This window comes from Vidua macroura, chromosome 13 (assembly GCF_024509145.1).
Source record: "Vidua macroura isolate BioBank_ID:100142 chromosome 13, ASM2450914v1, whole genome shotgun sequence".
In the NCBI taxonomy this organism is placed as follows: Eukaryota; Metazoa; Chordata; class Aves; order Passeriformes; family Viduidae; genus Vidua; species Vidua macroura.
In genome coordinates, this window is record NC_071583.1 from 19,871,763 (window position 1) to 19,890,160 (window position 18,398).

The window sequence follows — 18,398 nt, forward strand, 5'->3', positions numbered from 1 at the left end:
CACAGAGGGACGGTCACTGCCCTGGTCCTGCTGCCACAGCAGGGCTGGAACAAGCCAGGTGCCACTGGCCTTCCTGGCCCCCTTCATGTTCCCCGGGCACACTGGTGCTAACAGCTATGCTATGTTCATTCATTGTCATGGCCTCTCAGAACGGTTTCGGTTAGAAGGGACCTTAAAGCACCTACCTCTACCCCTGCCTTGGGCACCTCCCACTGTCCCAGGCTGCTCCCAGCCCTGTCCATCCTGGCTTTGGACACTGCCAGGGATCCAGGGGCAGCCACAGCTGCTCTGGGCACCCTGTGCCAGGGCCTCTCCACCCTCACAGGGAGGAATTTCTTCTTAACATCTCAAGCCCCTCTCTTTCAGTTTGAAGCCATTCTCTCTTTTCTTGTCACCCCAGGCCATTGCAAATAGCCTCTCCCCATCTTTTTTGTCAACTCCTTAAGGTACTGGAAGGCCACAATTAAGTCACCCCAAAGCTTCTCCAGGCTGAACAAACCCAATTGTCCCAGCCTTTCCTTGTATGAGTGATGCTCCATGTGTGGAGGATCTGCTTGTCCTTACCTATGATAGAGGCATAGTACACATATGCATCAGAAAAATAGATTTCAGGAAGGGCACAAGCATGTTGGAGATGCTTAAAAGATCCTTAAATCCTGCCCAGAAGATCAGCCTGCTGTCCAGGGACACCAGCTAAGAGTTTACCCAGCTTTAATTTAGGTGGTATTACCAAAGTTAATCAGTTCTCATTTATTCTAAGCAAGTAAACTTATACAGGATGTTCTCTTTACATAGGAGCACTTTTTGCACTATTTATTCAGCTCGTGTTTTATTTATCAGTACCTCAGCAATGCTGTTCCACTTTCTATCCCAGAGGAATGTGTGCTGCTGGACAGTTCACTTCTCCCTGCAGCTTCTGTGTGTGATTACACATTTTCTGATTAACTATCATGAAATTGTATGGTCTGATTTAGAGAAGAGCTGAACTTTGCAGTTGCAATCTGAGTTAATAGGAGCTGGGCCTAAAAAAATGTGCGATATTAAAGGTGTTGGCAAATCAAGCTCTTGCACTTTAAATTGCTCCCCAAAATACTGAGGGTTGTTTATCTTCTTTACTATTTCTCTCAATAAAGTTGGAAGCTTTCTTTGTAGGCATGTTAGGAAGATAAGTTCAGTAAAGACGGATATTAGGGAAGAATGTGATAAAATTGCCCATGACTAAAGAGTACAATGTGTATACAGTTAGTACAATTACAACTGAGTAAATAAGAGGTAGATAGTGAGTATTTTGCATCCTGTGTTGTGAATGAGGTGAGGAAATGTCTGTATCCCAGTACTTCCTAGCTTTAAAAGCAGAGTGTGCAATCTCAGAATTTATTTCCTTTCTCTCATCAACAGTAGTAGTGATGAGTATTCAATGTGAGAACAATAATTTTCCAGTAACAAATACTTCTTAGACTTATTTTCATAAGGACCAGCAAGGTGCAGTTGGGACCTTAAAGCTTATTGATAAAACATGAGTACTGCAAGCAAACATCTAACACATCTTTCAGTGCACACCGAGCAATTTTAAGAGCACAGTAAGGCAGGAGACATTGATGAGCAAGTCTGCAGTTTCCATTACATGGTAAAATTACCAAGTGAATTTTGTGCTCCCTTGAATTTTAAGTCATGCATTGCAGCAACGTGTTAGCATTTCTTTTGGCCAGAGAAGGGTGAGCTGGGAGGCAGCCAGTGCAGTGTGGGCTCTGTGAGGAGTCCCTGACTCAGGGTTAGAAGGAGTCACTAAAACATCAGGGGCTGACTTAGCAGCGTTGCTGCACTGCTCCACTTTCCCTTCCCAGGCTGCTGTGAAATCCATAGGAGTCAGCACACCCCTCCTCCCAGGGTTACCTGCTGTGCTGGAGAATGGGAGCAGGATACACACACCATGAATCTGAGGTAATTTTACAGACATATCAATGTACACCCGAGTAAGTCTGATAAAGAACACAAATGGAAATGTCTTGGTCAGAAAGAATGTGATTACAGAGCGATAAGAGGGAGTGCTTTAATGAGCTGCTTAAGGAGGGAAATAGGCAAACAATAAATGGTTGTTCCCTAAGAAGCTGAGCCTTTTGTGGAAGAATTTCAAGAGATTTTAGAGGCAATCAAAATACATGCAATAAATAACAAAACACCAGGTGCTGATCATGTTTCTACTGGAATATGAAACTAAAAGGGAGAGAATTGCTGAAAGATTTTACAAACTCACTTGGTTGGTCTGAAGATCTGAAAACACTGCCAAAGAACCAGACAGACATGTACTCTGATCAAATCTTTTAAATCTATCAATTTCTGAGGGAAATATATTTTTCATAAAGCTAGAAAAAATGTGTATCAATATATTATTAGGTGATCTGTTGACAGTGAAATACTTTTAAATCCTTGTTCAAGAAAAGGAAGTATTTGAATGGCACAGTGATAAAGGACCATCTGGACAAGAAACACCTGGCTTAATTTTCAGGCATTTCATATTTTTAAATGTCTGAGTAATTTAAAATATTTTAAACACTTACCTTCAAAGCAAAAGAACACCTCCCCCCCCCCCCCCCAAGAGAACCCAAACAACAAAACCAACTCTGAATAAATGCAACTTAGAAGGTGAAACTTCAGCAAAATGGTAAGGCAATGAGGTGTGGAGGGTTATTTTAGTGTACTGGGTGAGGCTGACTCACACCAGCTGCAATCCTAACCCTTGCAGGTATGTCTGTACTTGTGTGTTAACAGTGTAGGGCCAGCTCTGTGAAGCCTCAGCAGCTGAATGCATTAGGTACAATTTACTTGTAAGAGCAGTTTCATTAAGCTGAAATAATCGGGGCTCACCCAGTAGAATGATGAAAAACATTCTCCATTATCACATTCCCAAACCTCTCAAATAAAATAATATTTGATTTAAAGGCCGAAAAATGACTGACAAGCACTAGTAATACATTTAATGAAATGCCTGTCCTGTAGGGATGCAGCTCTGGTTGGGAAGAGAATGGGGAGTTGCCTACACCATGCTGAGGAGGAGATGAAAAGGGCAAGTCGATAGAGTTGACAAAGAAGGTGGTCTGGGAATAGTAACTTTAGAGCAGAGTAACAGTGATGGGTCTCTTTTTTTGACTGATGCTGTCTGTGTTTAGCTGTAGAGCGAAACAGTATCCTGCAAAAATCACTGGGAAAGATGGTCAGCTTCCTTCCTCCCTGGCAGGCTGCTGCTCCCCTTGCCTGTCTTACCCATCACTGAGCTCATAGTACATATATTTCCCGACTGACCAGCTCACTGGCTTTCATTCCTGGGCTTTTTTCTGCTTAATTTGCTTGCTGGTTCCACCCCCATAGCTGCAGAGCCTTGAAAAGTATCTCCACTAAAGGAACTTCAGTCAAAGAAGTATGTAAAGCATCCAATATATTAAAAGGTACCTAAGAACCAGCAACAGAGGAACAGCACTTCAGCTGGTGTCCCGTAGCGCCAGCAAAAACACTCAGAGAATCCCGGAGTGGTTTGGGTTGGGCGGGACCTTCAAGTCCACCCCATCGCACCCCTGCCACGGGCTGGGACACCTCCCACTACCCCAGGCTGCCCCAAGCCCCGTCCAGCCTGGCGTCGGTCCTGCCACCGGGTGCACGCAGAGCCGTTCAGGCCACGTCTCTGCTCAGCTGCTCCTGCTGCCTGCAGAAATTGAGCTCTAAGAGGAGGCATTACACTGCATTACCTCCCAAGGGGTATTTGAGACTTCCAGAGTACAAAAAGAGCCATTTTCCAGTTATTTCTTTATCACTTTCTCCACCAGTAATCACATTCAATTTACTGTATTAGACTTTTGTATCCTCATACACCTATGGAATGTTTTATGAGAACATCCTCTCAGCCTTACTACTGCTTTCTACAGGGGTAATGATGGACTGACAGCAATATAAAACGGATCATTTTGGTTATCCTGCCAGGATTTTTCTTCCTTCCAAGGTGTTAGGCCAAAGGAAGGCATAAATTCAGAAAATGTCCAAAATTAAGGCAGGCAGTTACTGGTGTCAGGGAAAGAATGTTTAAAATTGATCGAGGTTCAGTTCGTTCAGGTTATTGAGACAAGAGCACTTGTGTTTAGAAAATGGGTAAAATAGGAGCCAAGCCTGCCTTTCTTTGCACAGCCTCATCTGCCAGGGATGCTGCCAGGAGTTTTCCAATGTGTACCAGGTACAACTGAGTCCCCACAGAGAAATGCAGCCCTTTAGATCCCTGTTCCTATCGGATAAATCCATTCGCTATGCAAGACTTTCCCAGATGGTATAAAACCCCAAGACCTCACTAATTTATGCAGGATGAGTCTGATAATATTGGGATTATGAAATAGCTGCATCAGATAAAAATAAATGGTTTTCACTTCAGAGTTTATCTACCTTTCTAATGTAAATTTATGGTTATTAAAGGAGGTTATTTATAGGTATTTTTTCAAGCTGTTACATAACAGTGCTTCTGCCCTGTGCCTTTGTACACAGATAGAAATCACATTAATGAGCTATTCACCCAACAACTCAATGAATGCAGGAGTGAGGAGAATTCACAAGATGAGACAAGTAACAAACAAAAATCCCAACCTTTGTTTCTGCTTTAAATACACCAGGGAAATTTAGCAGAACACAGAAATCTTACATCTTGAAAATAATGAATACTGTTTATGAGCGGGCATGTGAATATGTTTAATGACAGTTAATAGTACTAACAAAAGTGAATTTGGTCTTTTCAAGGTTACTTGGTTGCAAATTATGCTATGTACACCTCACAAATCTTAAATAGGCACTCCAGTACAATAATTTTGAGTCTGTTTTAAACATTAACATTCTTCTGAATTGGTTTGATATTTTTTATGCATTAAACACCAACATGGGACAACATATAAAATCCCATAATCTTTTATATTTTCCCCTTCTCTTCATGTAGAAGTCTTCTGATCTGATTTATCTTAGCACTGGCAGTGATCTAGAGGGTTCTGTACCTAAACAACAAGGATCTCAGACTTCTCCATCTACAGAGACACTAGAAAGTGTGCATTTCAACTGTAAAATTGCATTTCTTAATGTAAAATATTTCTTTGCATTCTAATATATACATAAGTACTAAAAATTCAACTCCTCCTGCCCACCTTGAAGAAACCTAAATTCTGTTACATGCACAGTGAGTCCTTCACAGGAGGCATCACTTCCTGCAGTAGAATGTCAGTGGAAAAGCAGGAGGTGCTGCAATAAACCACAGACTATAACATATACACACTGCACTCAGGTGTCCTGATTTCTGTTTTGTCTCCTAAAATCCCTTCAAGGTCACTTTTCCAGGTAAGCCATCTACCAATCAAGTTACTGTGGGGAATGGAATATTCAACATTGAAAAATTGGATTAATTTATGGAGCAAAAAAGTTGTCTGATGTGAATTTGCAACTGCAGATTTGTAGCAAATAAAAAGGTTAAATACAATGTCCCTGAGACAAATTCATTGTAGATAGTGAGGCACAGGACAGTGATTTTAAAGGTCAGGCATTTTGTAAGCTCTTCTAACCTGAGTAAAGGAATCTGCTTTGATAGAACTTACTGAAAACTTTAGTAAAGCATAGCAGATTTCCCAAAGAACTTCCCCATGGAAAGGCCTATTAGTTTAGTAACACAGGTTTAGTTCAGTAAATTTTTAATTAAATGCATTATTACACCTGCACACTTTCTGTGAAGTAGCACACTTTTTTGTGCTAAGAAAATTTGGTCCCTCAAAATGTTCATGCATGAAGGAGGTTCACTTCAAGAGCATATGAATATTTATTAAATTTTTTTGTATTCTTCTACCTCTTCTTTGAGACAAAGTTCAAACAAGATGATTTGTACTTGGAAGACACTAATTAGAGTTTTTAAAGCTGCTGTATAAATTACACACTTTTTAGATGCTGAAGTATTGTAGTTCCAGGAATAACTCTAGACTTTCTGCTGAAATTTATAACACATCTAAGTTTTAATATATTAGTTTTTGTAACAGTGACAGAACACTAAGAAACTGCCCCTTTTTAATGTGGTTTAGTGATGTTTGTTCCAAATATATTTTTTGCTTTCAGAAATATCCACTACAGATACTATACCAAAGTATCAGAGAAATGCAGGAATTTTTCTGATATCCAGAAAAATCTAAATGACTTTGACAAGGCAGTATGTCCTGCCAGCATGATTAAAGCTACAGTAGTCATCAGTTTGGTTCATCTTGTTCATCTTTGACTTAAGGCTTGATTAGCTATAAATGCTTACCTTGTCCTCTCTGGATCAAATACCTAAACAAACTTTGATGTTCCAAGGATATTCTAGCCAAGGCACTTTTAGCAGTTTCATGGGGGGAAAATGCTTAAGGTACTGTTTTATAGTTCAGTGATTCCATAAACAGCAAAGGGAACAGGAATACAGAGGTAGTTTCCCCCCCCCCACCCCCCGCTTTTTAAATTAGATTTGGTTTTTCCTCATATATCCTGTTTTTTTCCCAAGACCCATAATTAAATTCAGTGAAAATCGCAGGTACTTGCACTTGCAAAGTTTTGGGATGGGTTTTGGTTTGTTTTTTTCTTCAGCTTAGGAGTAAATCACAAGTCATCCTGATCTTCCCCGTGTCAACACTGTTGTTTTCATGCAAAGAGTTTTAATTCATTAGGCTGTCAGTTTTCAATTCAGCAGGAGGTTAATATTAGTATGTCCCAAGGATCTGGACTGTAGTTAGCATTTAATACACTCATTCATTATCCAGAAAGGCAGAAATGAGGTGTAGAACAGAAAAATGAGGTCAGCAGGATTTGCAGATAACAAAATTATTTATCTTCCTAAGAGAAGGCTGTGATGAACTTCATGGGAACAGAACTAGGCAAATTGGCAGTGTAATAGTTGGTGAAACACAGACATTGACAAATGCAGGGGAGAGCACGGGAGATTGGCAAATCTGAACTGCCTGTACCCAGGGCCCTGTTCTAACTTCTCACTAACTGCTCAGGGAAAAAGAACACCCAGCACAATTATAGACTCTTCTCAATGCCCAGCAGCACTCAAAAGCTAAATAAGGTGGTGAAATACAAAAAGAAATATCCTAGAAAATACCCAAAGTACAGTGGGAAAACATTTGTTCCTGTTTTCCTTTGAAGTTCACAATAAGCTGGGGTCATTCCTGCTCACCTGGGATCTATCGTAGGAGAGGACCATGTCTCTAACAGCTCCTAAATCCATTCTCAGTGTATTTTGTTGCTGAGGCAGGAAGCTGGAAGCCCATTATCAGAACTCATGCTGGCTTGTGTGGAACCTGTGAAGGTCGTTTGCCTCCCTTTGCTTTCCATTCTGGAGATCAGTGCACACAATGAAATTGGGGTGACTGTTCTCACCTAGAAAAGAGCTGCTCCCCACAAGGTGTCATCACTGGTGCTTTTACTCCCATGTGATCTCCCTGAGCACATCGACATCCATCTGCCATTTTATTTCTCCTCAACAGCCGACAGCTTGGCCCCACTGGGTTTTATGTTATTTAGAAATGTTTCCTCTTGGGATCCTGGGAACATATTTGTGTTCTCCTTTCTCCCCCACTGGCCTTTCTCGTTGGTTGTGGGTCCTTCTGAGTAAGTTGTCACTCTCTCAGATCACTCCTCTGCATAGCACTGCTAAGGAGGTGATGAAGAGACAGGAGGATCTCCTTAGAAGTTCATGAGCATCTCCTATGCTGCGCCTGGAGCCAGGCTCAGTTACACTGGAAGCACAGGAATTCTACAGGACTAAAGATTTTTGTCAGATGAACTCTATTCCAGCAGAAAACTGCAATTTGAACTTTTCCTCCAGTGGAAGTGCCAAACAGTTCTGGTAGTGACCCAGACCCAAAACGGCAGAACAGTGTTTGTCAACAGATTTTCATGCAATTTGTAAATTGTTTTGCTCATTTCAGTTCTCTTTTAGTTTAGAATGTTGGGGGTTTTTTTTCCTCATGCTAGAGGTTTATGAAAAGTTGTATGAAACACAGGAAAAAAATAGAAGATTCTCCATAAAGCCCAATATTGGCTAATTTTACAATCACTGAGTTCTACTTAAAATTTGTAAATCTTTTAAACACCTCAGACTGTAAGAGCCCCCAAAGTGCCATTCTGATTTATGTAACTACATATCTGATATAATTCATAGAAAGAGGAAAAAAGCTTTAAATCAACTCTGCACCATGCAGTTTCTCTGTGTGAATTATTCTCCCCATATTTTTATGTAATACTGTAAATTAATTACAAGGATGCCAATTTTAGCTCTGTCTTTATCAAATGAAATTACAAAGAGATTCCCAGGAGTACACCGTATGAAAGCTTACATTTTTAGAAATATTTAAGTTGATGAGAAATTAATTTTTTCCTTATTAGTTCTCATTTCACAAACAGAATCTTCTTTGGTCCTAACTATCTGCTATAACAGCTTTGAGTCTTTAATTATTACTAATTATTGACTAAAGATTTGTTATTGTTTGAAAGTTGCAGCCTTTTGGTTCTAACTAATGAATAGGATGGGGTGAAGGAAAAAGGTACTGAATTATTCACTAACATTTGGTTTAATTACAATCAAGTGACCCTTTCTAAATTGGAAAGCACTTGGTGAAAAGCAGAAGACAAATGAGATTTTTCTGTATAAATAATGAATAGCCCCATTTTTTAAATTTAAACACCACATAAAAACCAAACAAACAAGGAAACCAAACTAGGAAAAAAACCCACCCTACACTATCCATTCTAGAGATTTGCAATAAGATGTAGTAGGTTTTTGTGAGCTCAGAACACATTCTGTTTGACCTTTCTGGAGTTCTCTTTCAGATCTGATGTTGCACCTGCTTGGCTTTAGGGACTGTCATTCTATTCCACCAAAAAAAAATATGCTGAAAACTCCATAAAGGGTTTTTCCTTCCAGCTTATGCCTGATTTTCTTCATGCTGTGAACAAAACGGATGAGTTATACTGCAGGACTGTGTGCAAGAGCAATATTTGCAAGAAACTGTATTTGATTCGGAATTCAAACGTGAAGCAGTATCTCAGTCACTTAACTATGCACTTTTTAAAATCCCAGATCTTCTTATAAAGGACATATTTTAATTAAAAACCAATTTGGACCATAAGATACTCCTCCAGTGCAAAGAGCAGTTGTAAGGATCTAAAAATTTTATTAACTTTCTAAATTCTTTTCAAAATGCATCTTTCCAATTACAGGTGCTCTGCTCCTCAGCACATTTATGCATGTCTTTATCCTTGGATACTGCATGCCCTTCAAATCCTCATAGCAAAATTGCATCTTTTGCTGTAAATTCATCCAGATTTGTAAGATGAGTGTATCTGAAGTAGATGCATGGCATGGAGTTCACATCAGCCTGCCTAAGCTTGTATTTTAAACAGTAAAAGCTTGGCATTTTGGAAATACTGTCCTGAATGAATCCTGCCTCTGGAGAGGTCAAATCAGTGTGTGTGCTGCCAGGGCCAAAGAGTCCCTATCCCTGCATCACTGGCAGCAGTCAGCTCTGCCCAAAAGCTCCAGGAAGAGGCAAAGAGCAAGGGCAGTGAAACCCAAAGTGTAGTGCACTGCCAGGACACAATCCCTGCAAATGTTACCTGCAGCTGCTTTCAAACCCAGCCAGGGTAACTCACAGTCCTCCATTTCTGGAGCGACCTATATGCTAGGGAGTTTGTTCCTAATGATCTGTAACTCCAGGTTCATCTCAAATCCAAAGCATGCAGGGAGGTTTTGTGCAACTCTCGGGAGGATGCTGGCATCATACCAAATGAATGGAGCATTTACAGTGGAATAAAAATAATCTGTGATGACTGATGTCGTGCCTCTGGCCTTCAGCTGAAACACACTTGAAACTGTGAAGAAGGTGCCTCCCCAAAGGCTTGGTTGTCTTGGCAATTTAAACAAATGAAGCATACTGCAAGTGTTCAGATGGGATTATGTGAAGGTGGCTTCCAATTTGGGTTAATTTGGCTCTGTGAAGAGGGAAATACTGGATTTTATCTCCTTATAAATCTGTTCAGAACAAAAAAACCCAGAACACTATTCAAGTTGTTTTCTTTTTTCAAATGCCACTGTTCAGTCGTGCAAATATTCAAATAAACCAATAACAGCTTGCTAGAAGACAGGCTGCTAGGAAACACACAGTTTGTCTTCTCCTCATTATTCAGGAGTGCGCCCTGAAAGATTATCTACTGCATGTAATTCAAACCATGGTCTGTTGAAGAATAATTAACTTCTTTTTCTGTCACATCCACCCATCCAAGACCCTCCACTAGTGAACAGATCTCAACATTTCTGCAAACCAGAAAAGTTGTAGTGTGAAAGTGGACAAAAGACTGACACTGAAGATGGTGGCAAGCATCAGCAGTTCATTATCCCACAGTACAACTTTTTATACTTTTTCTCTATATGACACACATATCACATGCTCGTTTTTGCATTATAATTGGCTAATGAACTACGTGTGTGCGCCTTCTATGCTTCTGTAATTGGTCATAAATTTCTCTGTTTCTTGGTGTAAATGTCAACACACATCGGCATTCCACGCTTCTTCTCCCTCAAAGCTGTTTACCTGTCTTGTTCAAGGACACAGCTGTAAATCATCAAGGCTGAGGCTGCCTGCAGCTCCATTCCTATTCTCCTACAATTCCCCTTTTTTGCTTTTCAACCATAAATGGCACGTTTCCCATCTTCTGCAGGGCCCTTTGCAGACAAGATAGCAAACACGGTACAAGCATCTCCTGTGTAGTTTCCATTAATTCCTGAATGCGTTTGCAAATTGATTTTGATGCATCTTTTAAATTCATACAGCACATACCATTGAAATCTTTGCACATATGCCCATGGGATAATAACAAAAATCAATAGCTGCATGGTTTCATGAAGCAGTGTGGCAAATGCTATCTACATTAGCAGCCAGTGCAGAAAGAAGGTAGTGGCTGCACGTTCCCTTACGTTCCATAAATGTATGTCATGGCGACAATCTACCGATGGTGTGTTCAGTGCTCTCTGCAATGTGTGGTGTGCAGTGCAGTTTACAATGAGCGGTGTATTGGGCATTACCACACCTAACTAATGGTGCAAGGCCCCCCCTGCTGTTCTACAGGGGATGCTTGGCCATGCGCTGTCTCTAAAAAGCAAAACTAGATCTTTATGCAGTGCTCTGGATTTTGCCAAGCCATATGCTGGCTTGCTTTGATCTCCACCTAACTGATGACACCAAGCAGTGTGATTTTGATAAATCGAACTGCCGGGTGTAATATTTCAGTTTCTGGTGCCACTTTGTTTGGTTTAGTGTGTGCAATAGGGTCACCCAAACGTTCTCACTATTCCAGGGAGCCAGGTGAGCCACGGCAAAGTCTGTTGCTCCGAGGGGTGTTATCCAACACAGGCCAAGCACAATGAGCAGGCACTCACTGAACTCCTCGCATTTGTGGAGACACAAGAATATCCACGCCCTCAGGTAACACGATCCCATGTTTGCAAATTGCAAACCCAGACTGGAGCAGGGCCACAGGTACTGTCACTTGGTGACTGTAACAACAAAAATTGTGTTAGAATAAGAGGTATTGTACACGAGGGAGGAATAGTAAGATGGTTCAGTGTAAACACAGCTTTCCAAACTCTTGCCTGCAGGGTTTCACCCTGGGTAGCGGTCATAGTTGTAGGAGTAATGATGTTAATACTTCTAAATGCACCAGTGGACAATGAAGCCTGTGCTGATTTTAGAACTCAGTGAGAAGGGAAAGTAAGGCTATTCAAGCCATACCCTTTCAACAGTAGGAGGAAAAAATAATAAGACTATGCACTCCCAGCTCTGCCTGCAGCCTCTGGCAACAAAACTGCGTTTGGTGCTCAGGGAAGACACCACTTTCCCCCCTTACCCCCTGCATCAGCTCACAGGGAAAACATGAAGGAATGCACAGTTCTAGTTCTAACTAATGATCCCATTTTCCTCAGCACTCTGTCTACTGTTATCGGTGAGCATCCACCTGGTAACTGTGATCAGGTACAGGAACCAGGAGAGAAAACTGAGGCCCTAGACCCAAAGGCAGAGATGGGCAGAGATTATCCTTCCATAGTTCTGCCTCAGAGACTCACAGCACACCTCGGGCTGACTTTAATGATTACAGAGAGGCATTTCAGCAATGGCAATAGCACTCTCCAATTCTAAATAGTACTCAGTTTCTGAGGTTTTTTTCCCTTGGCAGTGCCTTTTTGAGAGGTGACATCTCCTGCCCCCTCAGGGATCACTCCCCTCCCTCAACAGAAATAACACAACTTGCCCAGAATTCCAAGCATTTTCATGTAGAGATTAAGTTTTCTCTTCATTCATAACTCTCATGGACACCAATTGCTGATCACAGCTGAGCCTTTTAAATGACTCCTCATTCCCATTTGCCACACTCCAAGTCTGATAGATTACAAAATCCCGAAAGTACACAGTAGGACATTTTTGGGTTTCCCCGTCCTACACTAGAACATTTTAATGAGAAATGAGAAGTAAGAAGGAGGTGGGGGAAAGCTCTGTAGAGCCCCCACTGTTCGGTCCTGGCCAAGCTGCTGCCCCGGCCGCCTCCCCTTGGCGGCTCTGATGGTGCTGCCCTGACCACCAGCGATTTACAACACACAACTGTTCCATGACAGAACACACACTCGTGCCCAAGGACATCAGAGATAACGACTGGACTTTGATAGAAACTGTGGGAGGCCATGGGTCGGACATTGGAGTGGGAATGCCCTGAGAGGAAACTCCCTTTTAGTTCAGGGTGAGAAACCAAAGCTTTTTCCCAGGGTTCCCCGTTCTCTCATGTAAATCGGGCTTTGTCACTTAAATAGTGCTCACTCTCCTGTTCTGGAAAACTCTGTATCCTCTGTCTACCCATTGGTCTCTGTCTAGAACCACTCCCCTCTCCGCTCCCCATTGGTTGTGGCTGTAGCACCCCATCCCAGCTCCTCCCTTCTCCCCTAACCCCATTGGTTTGTTCGTACCTTAACCTCTCCTACCCTTCCCCGGTTATATACCTTGTGCCCTCGCCTGCTTGGGGCTTGGTGCCTGAGTGCCTTGTGCTTCTGTGAGAGAGATCAGCACCCTCTCTCTCTCTCTGGATCCTTGATACTGAGACCCTTCAACTGCGGTTGTGGACCTTCCTGCCTGTCCCACCCTCCACCTCATTTGTATCCCGCCTTTCCCAGACCCTCTGCCGTTCCTACAATAAAACCCAGTTGGATGCCTCGAGTCGAGCCCTCCTTCATTCACTGGTCAAGCACGCCTTTACTACATCTGGGCCTGGATGTAAGGTGGGCTGGGGGAGCTGGCTGTCCAGGCCGGGAGGGGATCGCTCTCGGGAAGGTGGTCACCCCAACAGCACCTGCCCAGGGTTCCTGCAAGGACCTGCAGCAGTGATTGTTCCATGAGCTGAGGCGAAGCAGTGCAGCTCTGAGGGAAGAGCTCCACGCCCGCCCCGAGCAGCGGCTGTGCCGAGCCAGTGCCTCGTGGCTGGGGTCGCTTCCAGCTCCTGAGAGAAAAACTTGCAAGGGCATTCTCTGTTCTTTGCAGCTCCGAAGGGGAAGTCTCTGCCTGAGCATATCCCGCAGTGTCCAACATGGGCACTTCCAGGAACACGGGATTTACCGTGGAGCCCTCCAGGCCGGGGGCTCAGGGCTGCGAGGACAGCCCAGGGCATATGCTCAGTGATTTCACTACTCACTGCTTGGGTTTCCTTGTTTTATTTTGTAAAACAAAAACCTTTTGTCTCTGTACCAGCATGAGGTGCCAAAACTGCTGTTGCTGGCACATGCCAAATCTCCTGCTGGATAAGAAAGGACCGGGGCTTGGGCCTGAGCTGGCACTGCTTAGTTACCTGAAAATCTCAGACATTTCAACTCACATAAGACCTGGACCTTGGAACAGACATTCCCAGCAGCCCTTCTCCCTCTCAGGGGAGAAAACAGTCATGAACAAGCAGTAAGTGAACATGGGGAAAATTCATCATTAAATGCAAAATCCCCAAATCTCTTCTCAATCAATTAAGGGGGGGGGGGGGGGGAAATGACCTTTACATTGGCAGAAACATGCTCAGAAAAATTCAAATTCCCATCAGCCCTGCCCCCATGAGCCCATGAACTGAATGAGCCCCAGTGAGGAACATTATACAAACAAGAGTAAGGGCTCAAAGATAAACCAAAGCTGGAGCTACTCCTGCATTTCAAATTCCTGATTTCAAACACAGACTTCAGTCCAGTTCTGAAGGAGATACCTCAACATGAACAACTGTGTAGAAAATCATCCTACCTGAATCTGGATTTCGTCGGACAGTTCTCTTGCCATGTTGTAGAACTGGTTGGCTGCAGCATCAAGGACCTTCACTACAACTTTGAGGCCTGTTCTTCCCTTTACTCTGCCATAAACATCCACCGCAAAGTTGTAGTTTGCAGGAAGCTGAAAAGCAGCCTTGGACAGGAGAAAGGCATTAAAGTTTGACTCATGGAAAGCGCAGACATTGGCACCGAGCTGCTGACAACTGATCCTGGGTTTTGAGGCAGTGGAGGCAGCAATATTCCCTGCATTGCCCTGATGTGGCCGTTTCCTTTTCCCAAGCTGCACACACATGCACTACACACACACACACACTTTACCTCACTGTGCCTTGTCCTGACATCCAGAGTGTCCCTCTTGGTGACAGACCAGTGGAACGTTAAGCCTGGCACAGCACTGCCGAAGGAGAAAGGAGTCTGAGTGCTGGTGATGCCCATGACATAAACTGGCATCTGGAAAGAGAGAAACCAGCCTGCTTAGGTAATGCCAGCATGCAAACCAAACACCTGCCCACAGCAAAGAGAATTAAACTTAAAATTTAAGTCTGATCGAGGGAGGGGGTCTCTTATGAAGAAAACTTTTTGGCTGCTGCTTATGCTACAAGGATGCATCGCACAGAAGTCAACCCCCAACTTGTCAAAAGTCAATTGTGATTCCTTCTGATTTGGTACATGCTCTACAAACACCCAACACAAGGATTTTAATGCTTTTATTTTTAATCTTCAAAGCAACTCATTCACCTGGGATCAATGAACTGGAATTCCTGCCCCCTCCATCAGCTCACAACCATGAGGGAAGGTACACTTGTAACTGGTCCCATTTTCCTCAGCACTCTGCTGCCACCAGTGAGCATCCTCCTGGTAACTTCGATCAGGTACAGGAACCAGGAGAGACATCTGTGCCACTTGACCAAAAAGCAGAGATGGGCAGAGATTGTCCTTCCATAGTTCTGCCTCAGAGACTCACAGCAGGCCTGGGGCTGACTTTAATGATTAGAGAGAGAGATTTCAGCAATGGCAATATCTGTTTTTCTGGATGGAACAGACATGCTAGAGATTGTCAGCATACAAAGGACGGAAGCCTCCACTGCAAACAAAGAAGATGAGAGAACCCTTCTCCAGACTGAAGGATGCTGCTTCAGTAGGGCTTGAATCTCCAGAAATCAGGTACAGATAGTAAACTTGTTTTGAATTCTGATTTAGTATCAGAGAATCACAAAAAGATTGGATTGAAAGGACCTTGAAGTTCACCTGCTTTCCCCCTCCGCTGCTTTGGGGGCATTCCTCCTGCCCCAACAACTCTGTGCTCACAACCTGCAGCTGTGTGGAGGACCTGTGGGCTTGTCGGGTTGTGTCAACAGGATTGCTGTTACTGCTGCACAGAAATCAAAGGTCTGTCTTAAAAACCACCCAAACAATTTTTGTGGGACATGGATTTAGAGGGGGGACAGTGACTGACCCATGGCCTGCCCCAAAATCGCAGAGTGACTCCACTTGGCTTCAAACAATCAACTGTGTTGCAAATAAAGCCAGTGCACACATTGGACAATTAGAACTTTCAATACATATTTAATCTTCTACTACTACATCTCTTATCTTCAGAATACAAAGTGTGAATCTTGAGATGCAGTGATGAACCCTCATGATAGAGGTCTCTCCTTGTGGTGATACTGAAAGGGACCAGATAGAACTGTGGGAGGTGGTCCTGGGGAGGATCAACCAGGGAAACTACAGTGGTGTAAGGGAAGCATTACCCTAGAGTTCCCACTTTCCCCCATGTCTATCATTAGTTGCACCCTCCCCTGTCAATGTCCATCAACTAGTTGTGCCTTCCCTAGTTCTAGAGAGTTCCTTGTTCTATGTAATGATATTGGTTCTTTCACTGAAACCACTCCTTCCCTTCTCCCTCATTGGTTGTGTTTAATGTTACCTCATCCCTGCTCCTCCCATGAGCCTCTTCCCTACTGGTCCCTTTGTACCTTGACCTCGCCTCTCCTTCCCCGGTTAGAATCCCCAACCGCTCCTCTGTAGGGGGCTCTCAGAGTCAGCTTCCCTCTTGTGAGGTTGTCTCCTGGCACCTTCCCCGCTTCCTTCTGCCTTCTCCTGCCCTCACTGAACCTTCAATAAACCTTCAAGAACAACAGCTCTCTGAGTGTCCTCCTGTCCTTTGGTGGATTAGACCACTACGCTATCTGGGCTCCTGTCGACCGGCCAGCAGTGGGCTTCCCTGCAGGACCAAGGTCCAGGGCGACTTACATAGAACCTTTCCAACACAGTCTGAGTGTTGGAAAGTAGGCACTGTTTATTGCAGTGCTGGTCACTCAGAGGACTCGCCCTCTAATCAACTGCCCTGAGCATTGGGTAGAGTTTTTATCACACACAGAATTCACAGAAATCACAGAATCACAAGGTTGGAAGAGACCTTCAAGATAATTGAGTCCAACCCATGCCCCAAACACCTCAACTAGACCATGGCACTGAGTGCCACATCCAGTTTTTTTTATACACATCCACCACCTTCCCGGGCAGGCCATGCCAGTATTTTATCACTCTTTCCGTGAAAAACCTTTTTCCTAACATCCAACCTATATTTCCCTTGGTGCAGCTTGAGACTGTGTCCTCTCATTCTGTCAGTGCTGCCTGGAGAAAGAGACCAACCCCACCTGACTACAACCACCTTTCAGGAAATTGTAGAGAGTGATAAGATCACCCCTGAGTCTCCTTTTCTCTAGGCTGAACAACCTCAGCTCCCACACACGGAACACATATTCATTAGCAGTACCTGCTTGTTTGATGTATATGTATTACTGTATTTTACATAGTCATACCCCTTATTGGAAGTTCTCATGTGGTTCTTTGGGATCCGTCTTCAACACCTTTTTTAGGGGGCTGTTCCTCGACTCCCACTTTTGAATAAGCAGAGCATCATGGTTTTGCATATACTTCTGCTTGGTCAGCCTTGCAGAGCTGAGCTCGCGTCCTGCTTGTGTTTTGCACGACTTCTGTTTGACTCAGTTACACCTTCCTCTATTTCTCCAAAGCTATGCTGTTCTGTTCTACTGTCCTTTTCAGAGTGAAATGCTGTTTTGTTCTGCTTTCCTTGTCAGTGGATATCATTTAGATGCCATGAATTAAATCAACAATGGCATCACAGCGAAGCACTTGTCCAGTCACTTGAAGAGACATCAGAAAGAGCACAAGAAAGCACAACACTGGATGTGCTCATCAAGAACAATAATTAGTCAAGATGCACCTCAAGTTTAGCCAGTGACACAAGACACTGAAGGAACTGAAACTTGGTCATGACCTATGTGAAGAAACTCGTGGTCAAACGGTGGCTCAGAAAGCACTTCCTTTCCTCACTGAACTGCAGAATAAATCTGCAGAAACTCTGATTTCCATCTACACTGACAGGTGCAGGTGTTGTCTGGGAGTGCTTATGCAGAGTTGCTACAGTGCTCTCCTGTCCCAGAGAAATTAATGGCTTTTACCCACAGACAATAAACGCCCATAAACTCCTTCAGTTAGTGACTGCACTGCATTTAATTGGCCATCTGGTTTTGCCTCTCTGTCACTTTAAAAACTAACCAGGTATATTGTATGACAGACACTGTCATACAAAAAGGCACTTTGCATCTTTGGAAATGCAAAGCATCTGAATTCGCTTTCATAATTTTCAGTCCATACTTTTTATATTTCAGCCACCCCCTCTATTTTTACTTTTAATTATTTTTATTTTTGTTAAGAATTACCCTTTCCCTGAATGCATCATTGTTGTGATTTAAAACCAGGTAGAAATTAAGCTCCATGGAGCTGCTTCTATTTCCCTAACCCATCAGGAGAGAGTGAATCAAACAAGCTGCCCTTAAACCCACGGAGCAGGCTGTGGCATTGCAGTGTGGATTTTATACAGGTGAATAATTTTAACTGGAGCAGTAGGAAAGACCAGGCAATCACAGCAGAACTTAACTCACTTTGACATTAATCTCTTCATAAGAAAAAGAAAATAATTAAACTGGAGAATGCA

The 18,398-nt window shown here is 43.2% G+C and overlaps 1 protein-coding gene across 1 annotated transcript; it reads right to left on the minus strand.

The window, feature by feature from the left end:
• Positions 1–11,987: 11,987 nt before the first annotated feature.
• LOC128814118 (nuclear pore membrane glycoprotein 210-like) lies at positions 11,988–16,149 on the minus strand. The gene is made up of 4 exons (XM_053989698.1): positions 16,126–16,149; positions 14,693–14,824; positions 14,349–14,507; positions 11,988–12,092 (listed from the first exon to the last, which is right to left on the minus strand). Exons 1-4 carry the CDS (start codon positions 16,147–16,149, stop codon positions 11,988–11,990), a joined length of 420 nt encoding a protein of 139 aa, XP_053845673.1.
• Between the last annotated feature and the right edge of the window lie 2,249 nt (positions 16,150–18,398).

Bases quoted from the DNA above. Each gene is read 5' to 3' on its own strand.
- LOC128814118 (XM_053989698.1), bottom strand. From the start codon at position 16,149: ATGGGGGAAAGTGGGAACTCTAGG. The intron at 14,825-16,125 runs GTAATGCTTCCC...CTCTCTTTCCAG, and splicing joins GGGAAAGTGGGAACTCTAGG to ATGCCAGTTTATGTCATGGG. The intron at 14,508-14,692 runs GTAAAGTGTGTG...CTCCTGTCCAAG, and splicing joins TCAGGACAAGGCACAGTGAG to GCTGCTTTTCAGCTTCCTGC.